Source organism: Mus musculus, chromosome 5 (genome assembly GCF_000001635.26).
Source record: "Mus musculus strain C57BL/6J chromosome 5, GRCm38.p6 C57BL/6J".
Classification (NCBI taxonomy): Eukaryota; Metazoa; Chordata; class Mammalia; order Rodentia; family Muridae; genus Mus; species Mus musculus.
Window position 1 is genome coordinate 124,017,014 of NC_000071.6, and position 26,026 is coordinate 124,043,039.

At 48.7% G+C, this 26,026-nt stretch overlaps 1 protein-coding gene and 1 long non-coding RNA gene across 3 annotated transcripts in view; one reads left to right on the plus strand and one right to left on the minus strand.

The window, feature by feature from the left end:
* Vps37b (vacuolar protein sorting 37B) overlaps positions 1-15,247 on the minus strand; it is a 27,620-nt gene extending 12,373 nt beyond the window's left edge. The window contains exon 1 of the mRNA NM_177876.4: positions 15,089-15,247. Coding sequence (NP_808544.1) covers positions 15,089-15,199 — 111 coding nt within the window. The 5' untranslated portion in view covers positions 15,200-15,247. The remainder of the gene's footprint in view (positions 1-15,088) is intronic.
* Gm34086 overlaps positions 10,532-26,026 on the plus strand; it is a 21,242-nt gene continuing 5,747 nt past the window's right edge. The window contains exons 1-2 of one of the 2 annotated variants that reach the window (XR_387717.2): positions 10,532-15,434; positions 19,503-19,581. This is a non-coding gene — a long non-coding RNA (predicted gene, 34086). The remainder of the gene's footprint in view (positions 15,435-19,502; positions 19,582-26,026) is intronic. The other variant, XR_003955798.1, reaches the window with a different exon arrangement.

Below are 26,026 nucleotides of genomic sequence, written 5' to 3' on the forward strand. Positions count from 1 at the left end.
TTATCGGACAGCCCTGAGGCCACTGTAATTTCCTATTCATTCAAAAGGAAGAAGCTTTACGGGGTCCCAGTCCTAGACAAAGAACTAGGCAAATAATGAATGATGGGCGAGAGAAGCTGCCTGCCACTGGTGGGTACCCTTACTGGTTGTCGAACACAAGGTAGTCAGCCTTGAAACCTACACACACAAAACAGACGTGTATGTGTGTGTGTGTATGTGTGTGTAGTATGCAACAATAACTAATGAACAAGAGCTATCAATCTGAGGAGGGGGAGGGGGCTCGGGAAGGATTAGAGACGTACAGGAAGGGGAGGGGAAAATGTGTAATTCTATTTCAATTAAAAGTGTATTTTTAAAAACCACAAGCAACTGCTCACCCTGGTCAGTCACAACATGCTCTAACAAGTGACCGGTCACTCATTCATTCGTTCGTTCCTTCATTCACGCAGCAAACACACAGGAAGCACCCCCAAGAGCCCCGACAATGACCTGGAAGCAGCCCAGACCTCCAGCGTCTCATGGTCAAGATCATCTCCATGCATAAGGCTCTGCAGGTTGGCCGCTGCCCTAGTCCAGGCAGGGCTATGCATTCTGTCACTAGCAGCGTGGCCTGCGCACACACAAGGCAGTGCCTTGGAAGGGGGAGGGGAACTGGAGCTGATCTGATCATAAAGGGCTAGGGAGCTCCTGGGGCAACTGGACACTTCACTGCGGTGGGCCCCCACCTTCCCATCCCAGTATGTGCCGGCATCTGTGCCCTCTGCCCTGCTGTCACAATGCTGAGGTTTGCCTGACTGTGTTTTCTCCGTGGCTCTGCTGAGGAACAAATGGAGACAACAGTTCACTACCTTTCACTTCCAACCACCACCTAGAACTCACTCCCACTGTCTGTCTGTCTGTCTGTCTGTTATTATTTCCACGCACAACACAGCCAGCACATAACCCTATCTTGGGTTCTTGCCAACATTTTAAAACACCCTTTTTCTTCATGTAAAGGGCCTTGCCCTTGCTGGAGGCTATCTACAGAGTCACCCTGCAACCTTGACTTTGAAAGTATTTAAAAGCCACAGCATCCTATCACTCACTCTTAAAAACTCGGTGGGCGAGCTCTGTATCCTGACTGCAGTGCCAGGATCACTCTCCGCATTCGACACTATTTCCGAGGCATCTTCCACGTCTCCCAGTGCTGGCTGAATCGCTAGAGCTTCCTGCCTTATTTGATCACGGGCAACACAATCCACACAGGAACAGCATGATAGTGGCTTTGCTCACTTTCACCTTTTTAAAGACAACTTTTTTAACCAGGCATGGTGGCGGCTCATACCTATGATCCCAGTATTCTGAGGCTGAGACAGGAGGATTGCTATAAGTCTGAGATCAGCCTGGACTACTACAATGAGGCTCCTTTTGTCTCAAAAGACCAGAAAAAAAAACAAACAAAACAGCAAAAATCAATCAATCAATCAATCAATCAAACAAACAAACAAACAAAACAACTTCCGGAAGAGGGAGTTAGAGTTTGCAGAGTAAGACGCTCTCAAACTGCCCAATTAGTGAGGCTATCAGCCACTGAGCACATCTCCATTTGGCCTTTGCCACCTCAGATAAACTTAAAGCTCCCTGAAACACAAGGATGAGACGACAGACCTTAAGCTTTTGTTCCACTGTGCCACCCACAGCAAAGGGGTTGAGATTGCACTGGGACCTTGGATACTGTCAGCTTGTAGACCACGCTGCAAGGAACTCGCTGGCCTGTGGTCTGCAGGGCACACGCTCAGCAGGTTAACTGCAACTGTTTACCCATTTACCCCTGCAGGTCACCACAGTCACAGGCTGTACGCTGGCAGTTTCTTTTTAATGATGTATATTCGTGTGTCTGTATGTGTGGGTATGTGCGTGAGTACTGGCGTTGGAGAGAGAGCTACACATGACTGAGCCAAGCAAACTTGGGTATTCTGCAGGAGTTGTATATGCCTTTAACGCTGAATCACCTCCCCAGCCTTGGTATGTTGTTATTTTTATATGACATACTGTGTGTATGTGTGTGTATGTGTACACATGAACATGAGTGAAATCATAGAACAACTAATGGGAGTTGGTTCTCTCCTTCCATCATCAAACTCAGGTGATTAGAAGGCTCGGAGGCAATCACCTGTACCCTCTGAGCCATCTTGCCGGCCCTGAAAGCTCAAATCCATCTCCCATTCAAAAAGAGTTAACCAATGGCAAAAGTCAGTTCCCAGCGGACTCGGTGTGTTCAGGAGGCCTGTGTGGTCCAGGCCAACAGTCACCCCCCCTCCCCACCCCAGGTCTGAGGCTGCTCCCTTCAATTCAGACCTCCCTTCCCTTTTCCTGAGAAGAGCCTAGCAGTGGCAGACTGCTCAGCACAGTGACAGAGGGAAGATCGGCTGGTCCAGAAATACAGCGGAGGAGCTGCGGAACATTACGAAACTGGCCCAAAATACAACTGTCCCGGGGGTTGTGTGAAAGCATCTCCAAGACTACAGCCCACTCAGGAAGGAACTCGCCAGCTGCTTATCAAAAGCTCCGCCCACTTGGCTGAGAAACAGAGGTTTCCTGGGTAGAGTGGCAAATGCCTTTAGTCCCAGCATTGGGGAGGCAGAGGGAGTCAGATCTTGGCAAGTTCAAGGCTGGCCTGGCCTAGCCTACAGAATGAGTTTTGGTACAGTCAAAGCTATACAGAGAAATCCTGTCTCAAAAAACAAACACACAAACGGTCCAACAATGTCCAGTCACACTTCTTCTTTTTTTTTTTTTAAAGTAAAGATCCTTTGTTGCTGGGATGGAAGACATTAGTTGCTTTCTCAGAAAGGAGTGGGTAGTGGCCTCTAAATTTAGACCCATCCTCACAGAGCTGGCCACCAAGCTAAGGACTGGGACCCCACTCACATGAAGATCAAGAGCCTGAAAGCAAACGGACCAGTCCCAGAGAAGAAATGAAGTCACTTCTGGGACACACAGCTTGCCAGTGTCCTAGTTCTGGTAGGAGGATACGCCAGGGCTTGCCATTTCCTAGAAGGCTGATTTCCTAATATTCAGATAAAAAGAATCAAGCTCTTGAAACTTGGAATTACTTAGATGTGGTGTGAGGCGCAAGCCACCTGTCTGATTGGCTCCGATAACTGAGACCTGATTTCAGATGTAACTTGACTAGAGCCACTGGGACCCTGGGTGAGGTGGGAAGGCAGGAGGATGGGAAGGCAGGATGGACCACACACACTGACAACGATACTAACTGCCTTGACCCTTGGTTCCCAAAGTGGGGTGTGTGTGTGTGTGTGTGTGTGTGTGTGAGTGTGAGTGTGTATGTGTGCGTGTTTTCCCAGACCACTGAATCCCAACCTTTGCTGCTAAGCCTGGAAATTCTGCACCACACATAATTAGAATCAGTTAACTGGGCAGATGGGCTAAAATGCACTCACACCACTTTGGTTGTTTTGTTTTCTTTCGGATAGCTCTCGCTATGTAGTCCAGGCTGGCCCCATACTCATAATCCTACCTCCCGCATGCACTGGCTAGCCATTTCAAAGGCAGGAATGTGCTTCCCCCACCCCCTTAAGACAAAGGTCTTTCCTGTGTGTGTGCAGGCACATGCGTGCATGCACACGTGTGTGGAAGCCAAAGGACACAGTTATCTCTTTTCAGGTGTGTCAGCTTTACAGTCTTAAATTAAGACAAGGTCTCTCACTGGCTGGCCCATCTCTATCTCCCCAGCACTGGGCTTCAAGAGCACACTGCCCACTACCTGGCAATCTTGCGGGAGTCTGGCTTTGTACGAATGGTTTCTAGGGATGGAACTTTTTAAGCACTTTACCCTGACCTATCTCCCTAGCTGCCAAGGTCTTTTCATTAAAGAAAGGTTCCACTTTCTTCATTAAAAAAAAAAAAAAAAAAAAAAAGATTTATTTATTTTGTGTTGGGTATTTTATCTTCATGTGTACCATATGTATGCCCAGTACCCACAGAGACCATAAAGGGGCACCGGATCCCCTGGAACTGGATTTAGAGACAGTTGTGAGCTGTCATGTGGGTGCTGAAAACTGAACCCAGGTCCTCTGCAAGAGAAAGGAGTGCTGTTACCCACAGCCCGTATCTCTCCAGCCCCTCCACTTCATTTTTAGGTGGTCACATCCTTCCTGTGAGCAAAGACCGTGAGAGCAGAATCCCGGGACGCTCTGACTGGTTCTCAGTCCAGTCCCCACCTCGCTCACCTTCGAGCCTCTGGGTCTTTCCTAGTGAAACGCTTTGTATCAGCACTTTCGAAAGCACATAGCTAGTTCGGCCTTCACAGAAGCAGCCCTCGTCCTTCCATGCACAGCTCACCAGCTGGAGAGTATTGCATAATTTCTAAGCAAATAAGCCCAGAATGAAAAGGTCTAGAAGCAACCACATTTGGCCCTTGATGAGCGGCTAGGGAGCAGCAGAGGCCAGGCTCACCATGAGGAGCGGTGAGGGGCATCACACTGTTTATTTTGAGACAGGGTTTCTCTGTGTAGCCCTAGCTGTCCTGGAACTCACTCTGTAGACCAGGCTGGCCTTGAACTTACAGAGATCCGCTTGAGCCTGCCTCTGCCTCTTAAGCCCTGGAATTATTTATTTACTTATTTATGTCTGCAACGTCTGAGCTCAAATCTTCCTGCAACAGCCTCTCAAGTAACTGGAATGACACACACGTGACCACGCCTGGCTTAGATCCTTTTAAAAACTTTCAATGTTTGCGAGTGTGTGAGTCTGTGCAGGTGTGTGTGTACATGTGTGTGCGTGCATGCGTATGTGCGTGCTTGCACAAAGAGAAATGCAAATGGATGGGGACGTCACACTGGCACAAGCCATGCCACAATGGATATGCAAGGAGCTAGGACACACACGTGACCCGAGGACAGCATGGGGTTTAGTTCTCTCTTTCTACCACGTGGGTTCTGGGGATCGAGTTCAGGCTGTCAACTGGCATTAGCCACTGAGCAATCTCTCTGCCCCTCAGTCACCTCTGTTGATGGCAAAGGCAGGCAGATGTAGACTTACTGCAACACTTAGTTCAACAAAAAGAGCTCTCAGTCTTCTGTGGTCATTTAAAACCGAAGACTCTCTCCCCTTGTCCACACCCGGCACAAAATTCAGCTTACTAAAGAAAAGTTCTAAACCCCAACTTCTACGTTTATTTTTCTCTCTTGTGGGGGAACAGATCTCCCATGTTGCCCGGAGTGGTCTTAAACTTGTGGGCTCGAGTGACCCTCCTCTCTCAGCCTCTCAGCAGTGGGACTGTGAGGGAGGCCACCGCAAGGCCCTGGAACTGGGTTTTCTTGGTGGTTTCTGTTTGAGGCCAACCACCGAAGATTCGGAGGTTTCTTGGGCTCTCTTTCCTCTTACCCACAACTTCCAAGAGGCTGGTGTGGGGGCGTCTTTCAGCTTGGTCTCTATGAAGTCCAAACGGAAAGCTGTCTCTCCTGGTGGGCCCCGGGTTGTGTGTCTTCTGATGTTTCCCTCTTATCTTTAACACGAGTCTTGACATGGCCTTTCTAACCCCCACTCTGACTTCCGTCTTCATGACTTTCATTATCTAGTCTCACTTTCGTATAGAGGAGAAAAATCCTGTTCTAATTGGGAGATTTTTTTTTCCTTCTTGTAAGTAGTTAGAAGAAAAAAAAAAGAAATTAGTCAAAATGAGAAACTATTGCTCTCTAGATTATTCTACTTAAGTTTCTTAACAAAAACCTAGCTATCTCCTGTAGGGAACCAGACACCTAAGCCATAATGATTCCTGATTCTCCATCACTATAACAAAATACCAGAGTTAATCAGCTTATAAAGAGGCCTTGTTTTAGCTCACAGTTGAGTGTTTCTAGTTCCTACCAGGGCTTACCCATCGCCTCAGGCCTCTGGTGGGAAAATCAGAAGGCAAAGGCTGGAGAGATAGGGGGCACAAAAAAGGTATTAGCAGGGCCAGGGTCCACAAGTGTCTTTGGATCACGCCCTCAATGACTGAAAGACAGGTCCCTCTGCAATAAGTCCATCACAGCAGTCCCAACACTAACCATTCACTGGGGGAAAAAAGTCCCTAAATGTCATTTATCAGAATTTATCATGGGGAGGGGATTACCTGAGTACTCAGAATACACAGAATACACACATTAGGACAAAGACACAGAGAAGATGTCAAGTAGCCACTGAAAATCATGCTATGGGAACCGGTGGTGTGGCCACCAACCCTGCCCATCTGAACTCTAATCCAGGGACCCACATGGTGAAAAGACACACTGAACCCTGGGGTGCTTTCTGATCTGTCGGGTTTTCTAAGAGTTTGCGATACCCACCCTTCTGAAACAGAGTCCATAAAACTCACAAGGCCTTCCACCTGGCCCCAGAACTCATTGCGGACACTCAACAACTACTGTGTTCCCACTGATCCCCCAGGAGGCCCCAGGGTCCCAGGCATCCACTATGATCTAGGAAATCAGAATGCTGCACGCAGGTGCACAGCCTCCAGAACTGCACCTTACACCCTCCCAACCCCTCAAGTCCCCCCTTCCCCACCCCACCTCCCCACCAGCCAGGGTTGCCCCCCCCCACTCCCCTCACCCTGCCAGAAAGAAACAAAGCAGTCCCTCCCCACCCCATGAACCACCATTTCCCTAACTCTACTTGCTGGGGGCCGTGTAATGATCAAGAGTTAAAATCACAGGAATTGATGCCTGAAGGACGGGTCTGGCCTCATACTGCTGTGTTAGGATGGGAAGGCCTTTTCTGCTCACTGTCTTATCACCGCCAGGTACCACACTGACTTCTACAGGCTATCTGATTTAATAATCTTTGGGATAACTACATAGGATGCTTTTTGTTCTTTCTTTCCCCAGGCTGGCGGCAATCTCCCTATACAGCTGAGGACGGTCCTGAAAGCCTGATCCTCCTGCCTCCGGCTCCCAAGTACTAGGACCACACAGGGCCTCCATGCACTGGGGGTCCCATGCTGGGGATTAAATGAACGCCACCTGGACTACAGCTGCTTCTCTTTTATTAAACAAAAAGTCTCAACTATGTCTCCCTGTCTAGCCTTAACTCCTGCAGCCTTAACCTGAGCACCCCACAGCTAGGGTAACAGGCAAACGACAGGGAGCCTGTCTTAGGATGCTACTGTTGATATTTCAGTGTTAACAGTGAGCAAACTAGTATTTGGGAAACTTGCCTCAAAGTTTCCTTGCACCCCAAATCTTGTCTCAGTCTCCCCATTTCCTCCCACATATGATAGCCACAACTTGTAGTCCTAGTACTTCAGAGTCTATTTGAGGCTAGCCTGGGCTACACAGCAAGATGCTATCATCCTCCGGCCATTACCAAAAGCAAATCCATACATATATACATATGGTTGACTTCCCAATTTTTGTAGTTTTTAAAACTCATGCTGCCCTTTTTCCTGTCATTTTCTTGCTGAACACACACACACACACACATTTATTAGCTTTCCACTATATCCCTCTCTACCATGCAACTGACAGACACACACGACCAGTTCACTATTACCCAATCTGGGCAGAGCAAGTCCCAGTGGCTTGGTGGGAGCACAGCCTCGGGCCCTGAAGCCCACTACTGTGGCTGCTTGAGGTTCAATATGATTTCCCAGCCTAACTGATCTTCACATTTCCTCATCTTATCCCCCCCCCCCAAATCATCCCCCCACGCAGAGCAGACTCATCTCCATAAATGTCAAGGGCAGCCAACTGCAATGCTCCCTGGCTTAAATCCTGGAGTGGCTCTCCAGAGGATCAGGCCAAGCTCCTTACCCTGGTGGCCAGCAAGGCCATCTGGTGCCACCCGCCCGCCTGCCTGCCTCTCTAGCATCAGCCTAGCACTGGTCCCTCAAGCATGTTACTATGTCACTGCGCCTTTGTAGCTCCAGAACCCTGCGGGGAGTCTTTGTTCCTGCTGTCCACCCAGGCCCTAGAGCCCACTCCCTTAGCTCCTGATGACCTATATCTCAGCCTCTGGATCCCAGCTCAGTCACGCTCAGCCAGGAAACACTCTGTGACCTTCCTCCATGCCCCAAAGGCTTCCTCCATGACCCAAACACACTGGGTTTCCCCTGACTACAGTGTGTTTAAGTTCCAGTACTGTGTGTACCAGCATGATCCTTGGGGCTGAGGGTCCAGTTTGGTGGTAGAGAGCCTGTCTCGAATTCAGAAGGTGCCGGGTTCTATCCCCAGCCCCACAAGAAAGAAAAAGGAAGAAAGAAAAAGAAAACTGTGGCTTTTACTGGTTTCAGATCCCCACAAGTGTTGAGTAATGAATAAACCTCGAACTCAGCTATGTGCACACAAAGGGGAACCGGCTGTAGGGAGGCAAACATTAATTAGCCGCCACTGCGTCCCTACACCGTGCTGAGCGCTGAGCTATGGACATGAACATGACCTCAAGCGGCCACTTGCTAACCCTTGGAGACAACAAAAGCTTTGATTTAAAAGATGTAGCCAGCCAGATGGCTTAGCATGTCCCCATGACAGCACTCTGACTTTAATGGCTGAGGCCTACATGCTGCAGAGAACCATCTCCCACTAGCTGTCCTGACTTCCACACAGGCACACACAGAAATAAAAATGTCAATTAAAAAAAAAAAAAAAAAAGAAAAGAAATGTCAGGGGTTGTGGCACATGCCTTTAACGTCAGCACTTGGGAGGCAGGGGCAGGAATGTGAGTTTGAGGCCAGCCTGGTCTATACAGCAAGCTCCACTCCGGGGTCAACTGAGTTTGCTAAGTGAGAGTTAGTCATGTAGCCTAGAGATAACAATCCCAAGTACAGCACACCTCACACCTCAAATTCCATTCTACATGAAGAAATCCCACAAGGAGCTATGCTTCTGCCTCTGTCCTGCTGCTACGGAGAGTTCTTCCAAGTGACGGCCGGGAAGAAAACAGCCAAATACAACTTTAGTCTCGGCACGCTCTCGGCGCCAGAGGCTGCCTGGTCAACTGTCACCGGGTCTTTGTGGATAACCTTGGACTGTGTGCCCTGGCACAAATCCCCATGGCAACGTCCACTCCAAATACTGCAGTCAGGGCCTCATGAACAACACAGCTGGCCTTCCTTAGGGCAGGGGCACAGCCACCGCAGATCAGGTACAAACGGTCACTCCAGGTTCCACTTTAGGCCAGTTCAGGCCAGTTCAGACAGAAGCACCGTGAGAAGACATCAAAATGGGGTCACTCAATTCCCAGAACTTCTTCCGGATATTTGATGGCACCTCCTTGCTTCTGACCACACACTGCCTACCTGGTGGTCATGCAAACCTTATAGGCTCTTTGATTTCCAAGCCCCAGGGAAGGTTGGCTGAAGTCCCAGATCTCAGGGTCTGGAGGAGCCCCAGAGCCTAACACACTTGCTCCTGTCCTGGAGGTGCCCTGCTGGAGCTCCACATTCCAACTGGGTCCTCATTTCATCTACAGGCACCCCTCTTCCGCACTCGATCCGGGCCACTCTTCATCCACTGAAGCCAGGCCACTGCTCACCGTGGCACTGATGGGGATGCCCTGTATGTCAGGCACCATGCCGGTGACAGTGTGGAAAACACATGTGACGAAATGAAGCCATGGGGCCACAGGGAAGTGAGCAGGTTATAAAATGGCTATCAAATGCCACAGATGACACAAAAGAAGAGGCCAAGGGACATGTTTGACTGAGGGAGCTTATGCTCGGGTGCCACAAGGGGCAGCAAGACTGGCCGGGCCCAGACCCTAGTCTCTTTCATTTTTGAGAGACCGTCTCTTACAATTGAGCCCAGTTTGGTCTCAAATTTGTGACAGTCCAGCTGCTTCAGACAATTCAGCCAGCTTCAATCTATCAGCTCAGAAAGGCTCTAAGAAAGGGAGGGAGCTGTGGCCTCTGGGGACCACTCCCTCTGGGTTGCATAAAATCCCTAAAAAGGCAGGCACCACCACTCTCCCTAAAGGCTGAGAAAACTGAAGGGCACAGACTTAAAAAGCACTCACCCAGTCACATGACTCTTACCTACCATATCTTGCCATAAACCTGTAACATTGCTATTTAAAAAAGGAAAACCCACCAGGCAATGATGGCGCAAGCCTTTAATCCCTGCCCTTGGGAGGCAGAGGCAGGTGGATTTCTGAGTTTGAGGCCAGCCTGGTCTACAGAGTGAGTTCCAGGACAACCAGGGCTACACAGAGAAACCCTGTCTTGAAAAACCAGAGGGGGGGGGGGGAAGAAAGAAAGAAAGAAAGAAAGAAAGAAAGAAAGAAAGAAAGAAAGGAGGGAAAACCCAGGTGTGAGAGTTCACACCTTTAATCCCAGCACTCAGGAGGCAGAGGCAGGAGGAGCTCTCTGAGTTTGAAACCAGCTTGGTTTATATAGTCAGTTCCAGGATAGCCAGGGTTACGGAGTGTGACCCCACTTGCCTAATCATCGGCAAGTTCAAATTCTTGCCTTCTAAAAACCTAAGTACCACCAGCAGTGAATCAGCCTCTCTCTCTCTCTCTCTCTCTCTCTCTCTCTCTCTCTCTCTGTGTGTGTGTGTGTGTGTGTGTGTGTGTGCGTGCGCGCGCCAAAGGAGTCCAGGGTTTGCGTTCCATTTCAATAAGCCATTATGACTGGGGCAGTGGCTGCTGTCACACACGAGTCACAGCCCAACAGGCCTCACGGAAGCAGCTTCTTCCAGGCCAGAGTTCTTTTTTTCCTTTCCACAAAACACGCTGTCTTTTCAGACTCTGAAAAGTCTGTGTGCCGGTACCTTCATTCCCACAGGAACAAAGCTGCGGAATCCTCTGTGACCGTTAGCCGCAGACCAGGCAGCCTTTTTCATAGAAGACACACAGGGAGAAGCGACCCGAGAAGTCCAGAGTACTTGCCTAATCCCCCAAGCAGCCGTTCCTTTTATGGGACTGCCTTGCCAGTCAAGGGAGTTCATGTGGACAGATAAGGGTGCATTCCACTGCCAAGTAAAAATAAAGTAAGAAAGCAGGCCAGTAAGACGGTTTAAGCCAGTGCGTTCTCAACCTTCCTACGCTGCGACCATTTAACAGAGCTCCCCATGTTTGCAGTGACCTCCAGCCACGGAGTTATTCTCACGGCTACTTCCTAAGTGTAGTTTTGCTACTGTTGTGAACTGTGATGTCAATATCTGTGTATTCCGATGGTCTTACAAGAAGCCTGTGGAGGGGTTGTTCAGCCTCCAAAGGGTGCAGACCCACAGGTTGCAACTGTTGGTTACAACAGGTTGTTAAACTGTTGGTTCAGGTGGTAAAGGCCCTTTGTTGCACAAGCTTGAGGTCTTTGAAGGAAAGAACCTCCTGTCCCACGGAGGAAGGAAAGAGAGCCTCCTCCTCAGAGTCGTCCTCTGATCCCCACTCCTGCATCAACACCCATGTGTACCCAAAACAAATTCAGCCAGGCATGGCGGCGCAGCCAGAGAGGCAGGTGGATCTCCCTAGGTCTGCTTGGTCTACAAAATGAGTTCCAGGGCAGCCAGAGCTATGCAGGCAGACCCTGTCTCAGCCCCCATGTCGGTTTCCCAACCTGTCCCATCCCTGTCCCAGTCCTGGTCCCCACCTCCCCACTCACACACACATTTTTTTTCCCCCAAAAAGAAAAAAGAAAGCACACAGGGCCGGAGAGAGGGAGAGAGGGCACTGCCATCATGTCAGATGCCCAGGAGCTGTGCTAAAACTCACACTCTGCAATTAAAATAGTGAAGACAATGCCCACAGCAGTTAAGTCTAACAGTGAAGGCTGTCACCAAGCCACACTTGACAGCAGCCACAAAACATCCCCTCCGGCTGCGAGAAGCCTCACCCTACAATTTAAAACGCGTCCTTCTGCCAGCTGAGAGAGAGAGAGAGAGAGCACGCCAGCCTTCATCTCAGCTGTGCTATATGAAAGTCCCATTCCACTCCCCAACGATTCCTTGAACCACTGAGTCACACGACCCCTCTGACTGTAGAAAGATAAAATGTTTGAGGCTAACAGCAAGTCAACATTTACTTTAAAATTAAAAAAAAAAAAAAACCCAAAACTTTTTTCATCTGTTAGGGTGACATCAACTAGTCTCTTTTCTTTCTTAAACATATATTTATTTATGAATATGATATGAGTGGTCTATTTACACGTACACCTGCGTGACAGAAAAGGGCACGGGCCCATTGTAGATGGTTGTGAGCCACCATGTGGGTGCTGGGAATTAGACTCAGGTCCCCTGGCAAAGCAGCCAGGGCCCTTAACCACTGAGCCATCTCCCAGCTCATCAGTCATACACAGGGGTACACACAACGCAACATGCATATCAGAGCGAGCATGCAGGACCAGGTCCAGTCCACCTTGTTTTCTGGGACAGGGTCTCTGCAGCTCCCCCGCTAGGCTAGGCTGGCTGACCAGTGTGCCTTACGGAGCCTCCTATCTCCCTGTCCTGGGGGAGACAAACGGATGACAGCTGTGTGGCACCATTCCTGGCTTTTTATGTGGGCTCTGGGGGTTGAACTCAGGTCTTCCTGCTTCTCCAGTAGGCACCTTGCCAACAGAGCTACCGCCCAGCTCCAGCAATTACTCTTTACTGAACACTAACCATAAACTGTGTTCGGTGTTTAAAAGTCACCATCTCATCCGACCCTTGTCATCTCTACGAAGCATCATCCTGCCCTTCCCAAGAGCTGTTCAGAGAGGTGCTGTAAGCTGCCTACAGTTACACAGCAACGACAGCAGCCAAGTCCACTCCACCCTCCACCGCAGCCTATCATTCCAAAGCCCCAAAGCAAAGCTCCGTAACACTTTCACATAAGGAGTGGATAGTTCAGGATGGTTCACAGACTCCTCTTTCTCTCTTGACACCAACCCAAAATAAACAAATGCGTGACACAACGGGCCAGGGGAGGGAAACTTTCACAACCGAAAAAATAAAGTAAAAACCCAATGTCGGAGTCCCACCCATCCCTTTGGAAAACACCGCTCCTAACTAGGACACCGGGTGTGCAAACCAGATATTTTGGTTTTCCAGTAGCTTCCCCGTTTTTAAAGCTCGACACACTCTACTGCTGAGTAACTTCACTATGTAGTCTTCTCAGGTGCGGTCAGTCCTCCCCATTTCCATCCATGGTAGAAGGACATTTTGACTCAAAATAAATAAGTAAATAAATAAATAAATAAAATCAAGAGTCCTGCTACATTTATTTGCCTTTTTCTTCCTCTAACAAGCTCCAGTTTTAAGCCAGGTAAGGAAGCACGCCCTTTAATCCCAGCACTCGGGAGGCAGAACCAGGTGAATCTTTGAGTTTGAAGCCAGTCTGGTCTACAGAGTGAGTTCCAGGACAGCCAGGGCTACACAGAGAAACCCTGTCTCAAAAAGAAAACCAAACAAACAAACCAACCTCTAGGTTTCCAGGGGGAGGATGGTGAGGCTGGAGTCAGACTATTTGACTCACTCCCCAGCGATCCCTCCGCTAAGTACGAGTTTATGTTGTTAGATGTTCCACTTACAGAGCTCCAGGAGCTATTCTCACTGAAACAGAAGAGTCACATACAGCAAAGTGGCAGCTTGCAGGCAGGGTCACATGCTGAGAGGCATACCCATCATTTTATTATTAAGCTGGAAAGACACCCTGCACACGGCCAACAAAACGTCTCTCAGAAACGGCAGCGAGGCCAAGCAAGGACTGTCCTTTCTTGTGCAGGCACGGAATTCTCATTTAGTCAAGAAAGATGGATTTTTTTTTTTTGGTCCCTTATTATTCTCTGAAAATAGACAGTGCCACATGGAGACCACAAACTGAGGAAACTACATCTCAGGGCAAGGATCTATGTGCCAAGCTGCCAAGCCCGTGAATACAAGGGGTGTATTAATGGAAACCCTGATACCATCTTACTACAGTGGCCTCTCTGTAGCGGCAGACAATGATCTGTTGAGGGTTTTCCAGGGATTCTGAACGTACAACCTTCTCACAAGCCCCCTTGGAAGGGGGCTGGCTGGGTGCTGAACAATTCCTCTTCGCAAAGCAAGCCAAAAAAAAAAAAAAAAAGAAAGAAAGCCCCCCCCCCAATACTAGCTTCTGGCAGGAGGCAAAAAAACCTAAGCACTGCGGGCTTAGGGAAGCTTAGACTTCCCAGACAAAGGAGGTAGTGGGCCACAGAGAGCTGGATTAGACAGCCCCAGGACTCCTAACATCAGCGTCAGGACCAGTTGGGAGAGAAGGAAAAGGGGAAGTCTAGAGGGCAGATCGGCAAGGGTGAAGCCAGTCACTCCTAGCAAACCACAGGCGAGGTGTGGAGGAAGATAACCAGAAACATGGGCGGCTGCATGCCTTCCAGAGGCTGGGCCGGCGTTAGGCTATAGAGAAGGGGGGGGGGGAGCGGTCAGCAGTCAGCTCCCTTTTGCTCTGTTGCCAGAAGCAATTTCAGGAGCCCAAAGAGGTGGGCAGACAGCTGTGGGGCAGAGACAGGCATGCTAGAATTCCCTCGATCCTTTCTTTACAAGAAGGCCGGGATGCTTGGGGAATGGGATCCTCGCTCAAACCATTCACAGACCAACCAAAAGAAGGAACTCTTGAGCCAACTCTCCCAAAGCCACTTTCACGGGAAAGGGCCTTTTAGGAGAGCAGGCAGCCACTGGGCCCCTTCCCACCTTACTCTGGCTGTCTGTGGCCTGAACTTCGAGGACCCCTTTCTCAGAATCTCATCCTAGACTCAGCTACAGATCTCTGCTCCGCACAAGCCCATCTTAGAACGGTCCGTCAACACGAGCTGGTCCTCAGATCCGATCCGCTCTTACTGGCTTCAGTGCCCCCCGCGACTTTCCAACCTTTCCTTTCAAAACCTTCCCAAATCCATTCCTAGTCTACCTGCTTTGGTCGACTAGAGTCCTTGGGAGATTCAGCGGCAGTCACTTCCACCCCTACCAAGCCAATCTCGGCGCCTTCACTCCCTCTCCCGGCCCCAAAGAACCCATGTCTCGGTTCTAGGTTCCGATCCCAGATTCAAACCGGCCTGGGGCCCTCGGTGCCCCCGATTCTCGCGTCAGGGCCCCACTCTGGCTGCCAGCGCGCCGTCCCAGCACCCCCCTTCCCCCCGTTCCAAGGCGCTCACCTCTTCCATACCCCGCACCATGTCGCCGAGCTGTGCATCGTCCTCCAGCAGCTCGTGCAGCTGCATCAGCGACAGCCCCGCGAAGCGCGCCTCGCTCACGGCGCCCGCCATCCCGCCACTCGGACGCTGCCGCCGCCGCCGCCACTCGGGCCGCCAAGCTCCGCCGACCGGAAGCGCCGCCCTCAAGCCCCACCCCTCGCGGGGGGGCACGTGACGCCAGCGCTGGGTGTGACGTCATCGGCGCGCGAAAGCACAGCCCAGAGTCCGAGGCTTCAGAGGAGGAGCTGGAAGGGATGGCGAGAGCCTTGTGACGCCATCACGCGGTCATGATGTCACTATGGTGGAGGTGAGTATGTTGTGAGGTCATAAGAGCCTTTTTTTCCCCTCAAGGTAAAAAAGAAAAAAAAAAAAAAAGCAGACAAGTCTATCAAGGAGCAGACTGGGTGGCCTTGGTGACTCTTGTCTTCAATCCCTACGCTTGTGAGTTCCAGGCAAGTCAGGTCCACATTGAGAGACCCTGCCTCAAAAACCAACACCAAAGACAAAGAAAAAGCAAACAATGAGAAAATAAAAATGCCTGAAGCCTCTGAGTCTAAATGGAATCTCAGAGTCTTGAAGGAGACTCTGGAAAGAAGTCCAGAGCCCATCAGCACTCTCAGAATTTAGTACAGTATCAATCAGGCCAGAAGATGGTGTCCGAGCCCCTGGAGCTGAAGTTGGAGATCAGTGAACCCCTGACATAGGTACTGGAAACTGAAATAGTTTCTCTGCAAGAGCAACAACTGCTCTTAACTGCTGACCCATCTCTCCAGGCCCACAATTTTATCTTTTATTTTTAATTTTTGAAGCAGGATCTCACTCTAGCCCAGGCTGACCGAGAACTCAGTCTCAAACTCACAGTACTAGGGCACCCTCTGAAAACTGGGATCATGGACATGAACTACCATGCCTGGCTAAGTGTACAGTCCTGAATAAGACAAGACACCCTACCTACATATACCTGCCAGGGGACCCCCAAATAGACAAAATGATTATCCCAGCAACTCAAAGAACAGATACCCAAACAAACAAAACCAAAACCAAAATAACATAATAGGAAAGAACTTAAGAGACTTGTAAGAGGTGACCTTCGAGGAAGTAGGAGGAGATCTGAAGAAGGTACAAAGCCACCACCATTCCTGTAGGAAGCCCACACAGCAAGTCCAATGTGTGTGAAGGCCCTGAAGCAGGAAGAGCTTGGGCCACTTTATGAGTGAGAAAGTATGACTGGAGTGCTATAAACATGGACACATGTGGGTGGCCCCTTTGGCCAGGAGGAAGGTGTCCACTCATCTGGGTGGACCACACTGGGCCCTTGAAGGTATCAAAATTTACAGTCTGGCCGGGCGTGGTGGCGCACACCTTTAATCCCAGCACTTGGGAGGCAGAGGCAGGCGGATTTCTGAGTTCGAGGCCAGCCTGGTCTACAAAGTGGGTTCTAGGACAGACAGGGCTATACAGAGAAACCCTGTCTCAAAAACAAAAACAAAAACAAAAACAAAAACAAAACAAAATTTACAGTCTGGAGATACCTGGGGAAAGAGGGATGAGGGAATTCATCCCCCTGCTTCATGCTTCATCATGGTTTCTAGTTGGAAGAAACCCACAGCCCAGGCTAACCTCCACCTGTATGTATGGACACTGAGGCCCTGGAACAAGGAAGCCCGGATCTCCAACCCCCAAGTCGAATAATTGGTAGGTCTCCTGACTCTCAGTCTGGCATCTATCACTCTAGCATCATATCATAGGATCTTGTAACTGTCCTGAGTGGTCAGGCATTCAGTAGATGCTTGATGGCTGACTGGTGCGGCCTGTCTGTATGGAAATGACAGCTCATGTGTCTCTATAGTAGAACATTTGACTGGATTACACTGGTTCCAGTCTCCTAGTCCTTTGTGCTCAGGGCAAGCACACAAAGTTAGAAGAGGTGTTTCACTTTAACTACAAGAAGAAGGTTTTGCCGACTTTAGAAAGGAAACTTTTGGGTTTTCTTCCCTTTAAATTGTAATAATTGGTCAAGAAATATCCTGAGGGGAGAACAAAGAAAGAAAACAATAAAGACAGAAAGGGATGTAGGAAGCTGAGATTATGGTATTTTCTCTTTTTCCCTCTCCTGGAAAAGATCAGACCTGCCCAAGAGGTATAGCTATGCTCTCAGGAAGAATCCACCTGAGGTTTAAGGTAGAACGAACATCTTAACAGTGCCCACAGAAGATGAGAGGAAGACTAAAGGTCAGAGGATGCAGAGGAAAGCAGAGATCAAGAGCAAGCCAGGAAGCCAGAGGTCACAACATACATGTTCCCAGCACTTGGGAAGGTCAGGACGGGTTATATGAGACCCTGTCTCAAAAAAACGTAGCAAGGCAGTTTCTGAATGGCTCACGGGCACACAGTAACGATCCAAGGGTTTCAGTGAAGCTTACATGCCAGCATTCCAGCCTTGCCTGTCCCCAGAACCCACACCTGCTGCGTTGCCACCGATCTATTCAAGTTACCTACCACTTCCTTTGTCAGAGCAAACCACAAAATCGTCTCGTTTCTGCTACTCTAAAAACATCTCATTGCTCTTCAAAGGACCGAGAGAAGTAGCGAAAACCATGTCAAGGGTTTGGGTGCTGATGTCAGACCCGCCTGTGGGATGCACTGGCGGAGTTTCATTCTCTTTTCTTGTTTTGCTTGTGTGGTGTTTATGTTTCTCTCCTGTAATACTTGTGGATTGACAAGGACTGTGCTCTAAGGGATCAAGGGCCTAATACATACACACACACACACACACACACACACACACATGTACATATTCATATACATATACAAATGCCTGGCAGAGCTCCTTCTCAAAGGAACATTGTTGCTGGATAAAATAGGCAGTTATCTCCTGCTACACAGTATTGGGAGTTACTAGACAAGCACACAGTACTTTTAAAATAGAGAGGGAAAAGTCCTTCCTATTTGATGATAAGATCTAACCTATGCTGGGCGTGGTGGCGCACACCTTTAATCCCAGCACTCGGGAGGCTGAGGCAGGTGGATTTCTGAGTTCGAGGCCAGCCTGGTCTACAGAGTGAGTTCCAGGACAGCCAGAGCTACACAGATAAACCCTGTCTGGAACCCCCCCCCCAAAAAAAAAGATCTTCTAACCTTAGGCAAAATTCTTTCTCTTCAGTGGTCACTGGTAGGAATATTCATAAATGCTGTCCAATTTGAAGCCAGGTATGGTAGCTTGTTCCTGTCATCTCAGCATTTGCAGAGCTGAAGCAGGAGAATTACTGTGAGTTTCAGACCTGAGCTCCATGATAAGTCCCAGAGCAGCTTTGGCTGTTGTGTAAGATTTTTGTCTCAGAGATAAGGGGAAAGGGTTCTGGTTGGAGAAGGCGGGAGAGCATGTGTGAATGTGCTAAGGTGTTGCCTGGCCCAGGCTGTGCAGCTGTTTGCGTAGGTGCTGGAGGAATGATTCCCCAAGGCATCAGGTGTGGGAGCCGCACCCTTTGAAGACTCAGCCTGACACGCCATCGTGCACACACACCTAGATACCCAGAGTTACCTTCACACTAGTCATCCGCAAGGATAAAAGTGTGGATACAGTTTTGGCTTTGGAGAGTAAGAAGATCCACAGAGGACGTTAATGACTGTTTAAAGCGCATGTTATTTTGGGTGTGTCGTGAAAATAGAGGATGTGAGGTTATTGAGAGGGTTGGTTTTAAGGTTTGGGTTTGGCGGGGGGGGGGGGGGGGTTGTTTTGTTTTAAAGGCAAGATCTCACTATGTAACCCAGGCTGGCGTCAAACTCAGGGTGATTCTCCTGCATTGGCATCACAAGTGCTGGGATTACCAGAGCGTGTGCAACCACATTTACGTCATAGTTGGTTATGGTGTTAAAGGTTTTATTTTTAATTATGTGTTGATGTGTGTGGTTCTGTGGACAAGACCACAGGCAACACGAGGGTGTCAGTTTCCTAGAACTGGAGCTATCGGTAGTTGTAAGCTGCCTGGTGAAGGTGGGAACCGAACTTAGGTACTCTGTGAAAATAGTGTATACTCTTAATTGCTGAGCCCTCTCTCGAACCCTAAAGTTGATTGTTTTGTTTTGAAGGTTGGGTCTTGTTTTTTTTTTTTTTTTTTAACTTATACACCAGTATGCTTACCAGATGAAGGAAGGTACATCACAAAGTGAGTCCCAGCCCTTTCCTTTCTCCCTGTCCAGAGGGCAATTAATATCCTGTCTCCTTACTCCACGTTGATTTGTATATATCCATACACGTGTGAGTGTGGGTTTATGCGTTTGGAAAATTGATTCTTTCCTTCTGCCTTGTTTTGAGACAATCTTTCTCTCTCTCTCTGCTGCAACATCTCATTCTCGTGACCTGCTGACCTGCCAGGCTCTAAAGGAAGTTCTAGTCTCCACCACGAAGCTTGCCTTAGGAGCCCTGGGGTTGTCCCTGTGTGCACTGCATTCAGGTATTCTGTTGTTTGTTAAGGTGGTTACTAGTAAATCATGGGTTGCCAGGCCTGCTGGGAAAGCATTTTACTCACTGAGCCATCTGCCCGTTTCACTGGTACCCTCTCTCCTCCTCCCCCTCCCCTTCTTCCCTTCCATCCTCCCTCCCTTCCTCCCTCCCTCCCTCCCTCCCTCCCTCCCTCCCTCCCTCCCTCCCTTCCTTCTTGTGAGAAATTCCTCTCTATACCCCAGCTAGCCTGGACTTTGTTTTGTAGACTAGGCTGGTCTGAAACTTATATGTATTCTGAAAGGCCTACGTGTGTCACGGTGCCATGTAAGCCGTTCTAAGCATTACTAGATGCTCAGCTGTGTGGCGTTTTGGACATGTACACTTCGTGCCATGTCACTGTTGTAGAGCTCCTTTATCTCACAGGGCTGACTGACATGTCCTTTTGTCTCCACTCCCCTCCCCCCAGCCTGGGGACACATTCTGCTTTTGGTGTGTGTGTGTGTGTGTGTGTGTGCTCAGCAGGTTCAGAGCAGACTTCCTTTATATTTGACTTCCAGGCCCTGAGTTTGCCAGCACTCTAGGGAGAAGCTTGAAACCAAAACTGTCTCCAGAGCATGTTTTTTAAAAGAGCTATAGGAGCTGGAGATGTGGCCCAGTGGTTAGAGCACTTGTTGCTTTTGCAGAGGACCCAGGTTTGATTCCCAGTATCTACCTGGTGACCCACAGCCATCTATAGCTCCAGTTTCAGGGACCTGATTCCACTTTTGACCTCTGTGGGCCACAGATCCACACGGTGCACATACATACAGGCAAAACACCCAAACACGGAAATAAAAATAAAAATAAACTAGCTGGGTGGCATATGCCTTTAATCCCAGCTGTCAGGGTAAGTTCGAGGCCACCCTGATCTACAGAGCAAGTTCCAGGACAGCTAAGTCTACATAAAGAAACCCTGTCTCAAACCCCCTCCCCAAAATAACACCCTCAAAACAAAAAATGAAAATAAATAACCAAGGAGAACCAACAACAAGGAAAAGAGGAAGATAATATCCAATGATGGTTACCAATGTGGGGTGGGTGGGAGAGACAGAGGATTATTTATATACTACTGGTGGGAATTAAATGACTGCTGCCATTATAGAAATCCGTATAATAGCTCGAGTGTCTATATAAACAAGCCATACCACTCTGGTACCTGCACAGCGTGTTAATTATAGCAATGTTGATGAAAGCCAAGATCCAGAATTGACCTAAGGGCCCATCAACAGCAATCAACAGCAGAGTGGACAAAGAAGCTGTGCCGTGCATTGGCTAGGGGATGTGGCTCAATTAGGATGTTGATTTAGCATGCATGAAGTCCTGGGTTCAATTCCCAGGACTGCATACATTGTGGTGCACATCTGTATTCTAGGACCCAGCAGGGAGAGGTAGAAAGATTAGGAATTCAAGGCCATCCTCAGCTGCCTGTCGAATCTGAAACCAAGCTAGGCTACATGAGGAAGAAGAGGAAGAAAATGTGATGTATACACACACTAGAGGGGTTGTTTTGTTGTTCTTGTTTTGTTTTTTTTGGGTTGTTGTGGGGGTTTTTTGTTTGTTTGTTTGTTTTGGTTTGTTTTTGTTTTTGTTTGCTTTTCCAGACAGGGTTTCTCTGTGTAGTCCTGGCTGTCCTGGAACTCACTCTGTAGACCAGGCTGGCCTCGAACTCAGAAATTCGCCTGCCTCTGCCTCCCGAGTGCTGGGATTAAAGGCTTGCGCCATCACACCCAGCTTGTTTTGTTTTGCCATTAAATACTCACAAAAACAGTTGTGGTGATTCCTGTTTATAATCCTAGCACTTGGAAAGCTGAGACAGGAGGATTGCCCTGAGTTCAAGTCCATCTTGGGCTACAGAGGAAGCTACAAAGTAAGACCTTGTCTCAAATCAAAACCCAATATATGAAAGTAGAGGGGGAGTGAGCGGGCAGGGAACAAGGGTGGGCAGAGACCATGAAACGGGCATTTTGTGTGGTAAGTTTTTCAAATGTAGAAAATTTTGGAAATGTTTGTTGTCCTACATCCCAAAAGTAACCATAATGAACAGATGGTTTCTTGTTCCAGATTTTTGTTTGTTTGTTGAGACAGGGCATCATGTACACCAGGCTGGCTTTGATCTTACAGAGATCCTTCTGCCCCAGCCTCTCCATAGCTGGGATTACGGTGTGCCCCACCGCTCCCAGCTGTAACCTTTTCTGATTTTAGGTCCCTGCTTCCCATGTGCTTTCTCTTTTAGCAGAAGTGAGAAGACAGAGCACTGCAGTTGGCCTTGTAACTATACCCAATGCTTTTGAAAATATTATTATTATTATTTATTGTTATTTAATTATGTGTAAATATGAGCACAAGAGTGCAGGTGCCCACAGAGGCTCTGGCCTGGATAGAGTTACAGACACCTGACAGGGTTGCTGGGAATTGAACTCTGGCCCTCGGGAGAAACGGTGCATGCTCTTAACCACTGAGCCACCTCTTCAGCCCCCAAATTCTTTTCTAATGTTACACAGTATGCCTTTGTTCCAATGGCAACATTTTGGTTTTTCCTTGTTCATTCCAAATGTTGGCATGAACACAAAACATCTAAAAAATATCCATGAAATTCCTAGAAATCGAACCAAATCACTCCTTAATTTTTTGTTTGTTTGTTTTTTGTTTTTTCGAGACCGGGTTTCTCTGGGTAGCCCTGGCTGTCCTGGAACTCACTTTGTAGACCAGGCTGGCCTCGAACTCAGAAATCTGCCTGCCTCTGCCTCCCAAGTGCTGGGATTAAAGGCGTGTACCACCACTACCTGGCAAAGATTTATTTATTTTTATGTGCATTGGTGTTTCGCCTGCATGCATGTCTGTGTGAGGACATCAGATCCTTTGGAACTGGAATTACAGGCAGTGTGTGAACTGCTATGTGCATGTTGGGACCTGAACCCAGGTCCTCTGGAAGAGCAGCCAGTGCTCTTAACCACTGAGCCATCTCTCCAGCCCTCCTTAATTTTTAATGGGTTGGTTTTTTTTTTTTTTTTTTTTTTGGCTTTTTTGATTACATTGAATTATTTCTGCTGTGGAGGTGGGGATTTGTACATGCATGCACAGATGTCAGAGGAGTGCATTGCCTCCTTCCCCCACGGGGCTCCCAAGTCATCAGGCTTATCAACTGCCTTCACCCAGCGAACCATCAGCCAAGCCCCGGTTGAGACAGTGCCTTGCTCTGTATCTCAGGCTGGCTTCGAATTTTCAGGCTCCTGCCTTAGCCTCCCTTGAGCTGGAATTGCAGACATGAGATACCATACCTGGTGAGTAGAATAGATTGTATTGTATTTCTTGCTGTATAAACCATACAGACTTCAAATTTGAAGTGATTCCCCCGCCTCTGCCCGCTGAGCACTGGGATTCTAGCCATGAGCTGCCATGCTTGGCCCTACTTCTTTACAGCAGTTTCAGATGGACAGAAACATCTAGAAGATAATTCAGAATAGCCTATCTGCTCCCTCACTATCTGACTTGCTAATATCTTATAATGTGTCCATTTGCCATGGATAACCAACCAGTATCAAAATGGTAAAATGGTGTTAACTCTATTGTCTACCCTATTTAGATTTCTTTAGTGTTTTCTTTCCTAATGGCATGTGAAGGATTCTCTCTCTCTCTCTTTCCCTTTCTCCCCGCCCCCCTTCCTGATGAGAAAATCAAACCTGGGACCTTGAACATGCCAGGCAAGCTCTCTCTACCAAATGAAAACAAAACTCTAAACAAGGTAGGGTGTCATGGCAATTGGAAGGCTGAGGCAGGAGGATTGGCACAGTGCTGCAGTCATCCTGGCCTTCAATTTGATGCCTTGTCTCAAAAGAATCTAAGCCCTCTACTATTGAGCCTGCCTCCAAGACTTTGGTAGTGTTTTTGGTTTCTAGTGTTTAAGACAGGGACTTCACATAGCGCAGGCTGGCCTCCCGCTTGAACAAGGATGACTTCCGGCCTCTGCGTGCTGAGATCAGGCTTGTGCCGCTGTACTTCCTTCTCACACGGTGCTGAGGGTCAAACCCAGGGCTTCATTCATCTTAGACGAGCTTGCTAGCAAATGATCCACTACATCCCCAGCCACTCAATGTATGAAATGGTTCACTTGTTTGTTTGTTTGTTTTGAGACAGGGTTTCTCTGTGTAGCCCTGGCTGTCCTGGAACTCAATCTGTAGACAGGGCTGGCCTCGAACTCAGAAATCCACCTGCCTCTGCCTCCCAAGTGCTGGGATCAAAGGCATGTGCCACCACGCCTGGCTTCACTTATTCTTTTTTAAAATTATCTATCTGTGTGTAGTGTGTGTACACACGAGTTACCAGTGAGTGTGAGCCGCCCATCCTCTGGAAGAGCAGTGTGTTCTTCCACTGAGCCCTCTCTCCGGACTTTTTTTTTTTTTTTTAACTTTTTATGTTTGAGACAGTTTCACTAAGTTGCCCAAGATTGACCTTGAACTTGTCGCCCTCCCACCGAGGCCTCCGGAATAACTGGAACTGTAAGCCTGCAGTACTGGCCGGGTTTCTTCCATTGCTATTGTCTTAATTCCATGCCATTTTTTTTTCCTTAAGTGAAGATTCTTTTCAACAGAAGGTGTTAATTCAGGCACCAAATCTGGAACATTCTAATCACTGTGAGGTTTTGCATGTCTCGGGGAGGAAAGGTGGGAGGATGGGAGCTGATTTCACGGCACCTCACAGCTCATCTGGAGGTGGCTCTGCTCTGCTGGTGTCGAGCCTCTTAGGCCGTCTCACACTTCAGCCTCGTGTACCCCTCACCCTTCCATCCTTCCTCGGGGTCCCAGAAGTCCGCCCACTAAGATGTGATGGGCAGTTTGCCATTTTTTCTTTGTCACACCCTTTCCCTGCAGTTTGGCCTCATGAGACCGTATATGGAAAGTACTAGGAACCCAGTGCAACAACAGAGGCCAGCAATCCCAGCCCAGGGCTGACACAAGAAGACTAGGAATTTGAAGGTATTCTGGGCTACATGATGGGGGTCACTGACTCAAAAACAAAACAAAGGCTGGCATGATGGCTCAGCCAGGAAAACTGCACGCTGTACAAACTTTATAACCCAAGTTTGCTCTCCAGGTCGACTCCTGAGAGTCGTCCTCTCACCTCCAGTGCATGCTGTAGTTTGGGCACACACATCGCACACTTCACACGTTACATTAAAACAAAAACAAAGCCGTGCAGTGGTGGCGCACGCCTTTAATCCCAGCACTTGGGAGGCAGAGGCAGGCAGATTTCTGAGTTCGAGGCCAGCCTGGTCTACAGAGTGAGTTCCAGGACAGCCAGGGCTACACAGAGAAACCCTGTCTCGAAACAAACAAACAAACAAACAAACAAAAACAAAAAAACCCAAAACCACCAAACTCTGTAGTTTGAAGGAAAGAGCAGGTTTGGGGTAAATGGGATAAGGCAGCCGAGAGAGAGAGGGACAGAGAGAGAGAGAGAGAGAGAGAGAGAGAGAGAGAGAGAGAGAGAGATGGATTAATAATGTGTTGTGTTGTTTCAGAGGCTCCCACAAAGCATCCAGCATTTCACTATCAGAGGACATGTATAGCTGAGACATAGCTGAGCCCTGCACCATTGTTCCTTCCACACCCCAAGTGTGCGCTCACTCATCCCTCGTCTCATGCGTCTTTACTGAGCAGCTTCTACAACTGGGAATTGTAGGGACAGAACCAGGCAGTGAACACAACAGGCCCGGCCTTCTCCTGAAGTTTACATACAAGGGTGAGGACATGTATGGAGGGGCAGCAGACAGCTCAGAAATGGAGAGCACTGGCTGCTTCTCCAGTCCGCGGCTTCAGTTCCCAGCACCCATGTTAGGCAGTTCACAACCATCTAACTCCAGCTGCCACGAATCTGACACATCTGGCTCATGAAGTCACCTGTGCTTGTGTGCATGCACACACACACACACCTATGCATAATTAAATAATAAAGTCTCAAAGAAAGAACTGTGTGATAATCAAGGAGACAAGGTGTAGAAATAGGTCAGAGGTCAGTGAGAGTGATGTGGTCTACACACATACTCTCAAACTTTTTTTCCCCCCTTTGGTTTTTTCGAGACAGGGTTTCTCTGTATCGCCCTGGCTGTCCTGGAACTCACTCTGTAGACCAGGCTGGCCTCGAACTCAGAAATCCACCTGCCTCTGCCTCTCAAGTGTTAGGTGTGAGCCACCACGCCTGGCATCTCAGACTTTTAATCCTAGCAGTTGGGAGGCAGAGGCAGGTGAGTTCCTGCAAGTTTGAGCTGACCTGGTCTACAAAGTGAGTTCTAGGACAGCTGGGGCTATGTAGAGAATATATAACTCTGGTTGGCCTAGAACTCACATTATAGACCAGGCTGGTCTTGAACTCATGTAGACCCAGCTACTTCTACTCCTGAGTGCTGGGATTAAAGGTAT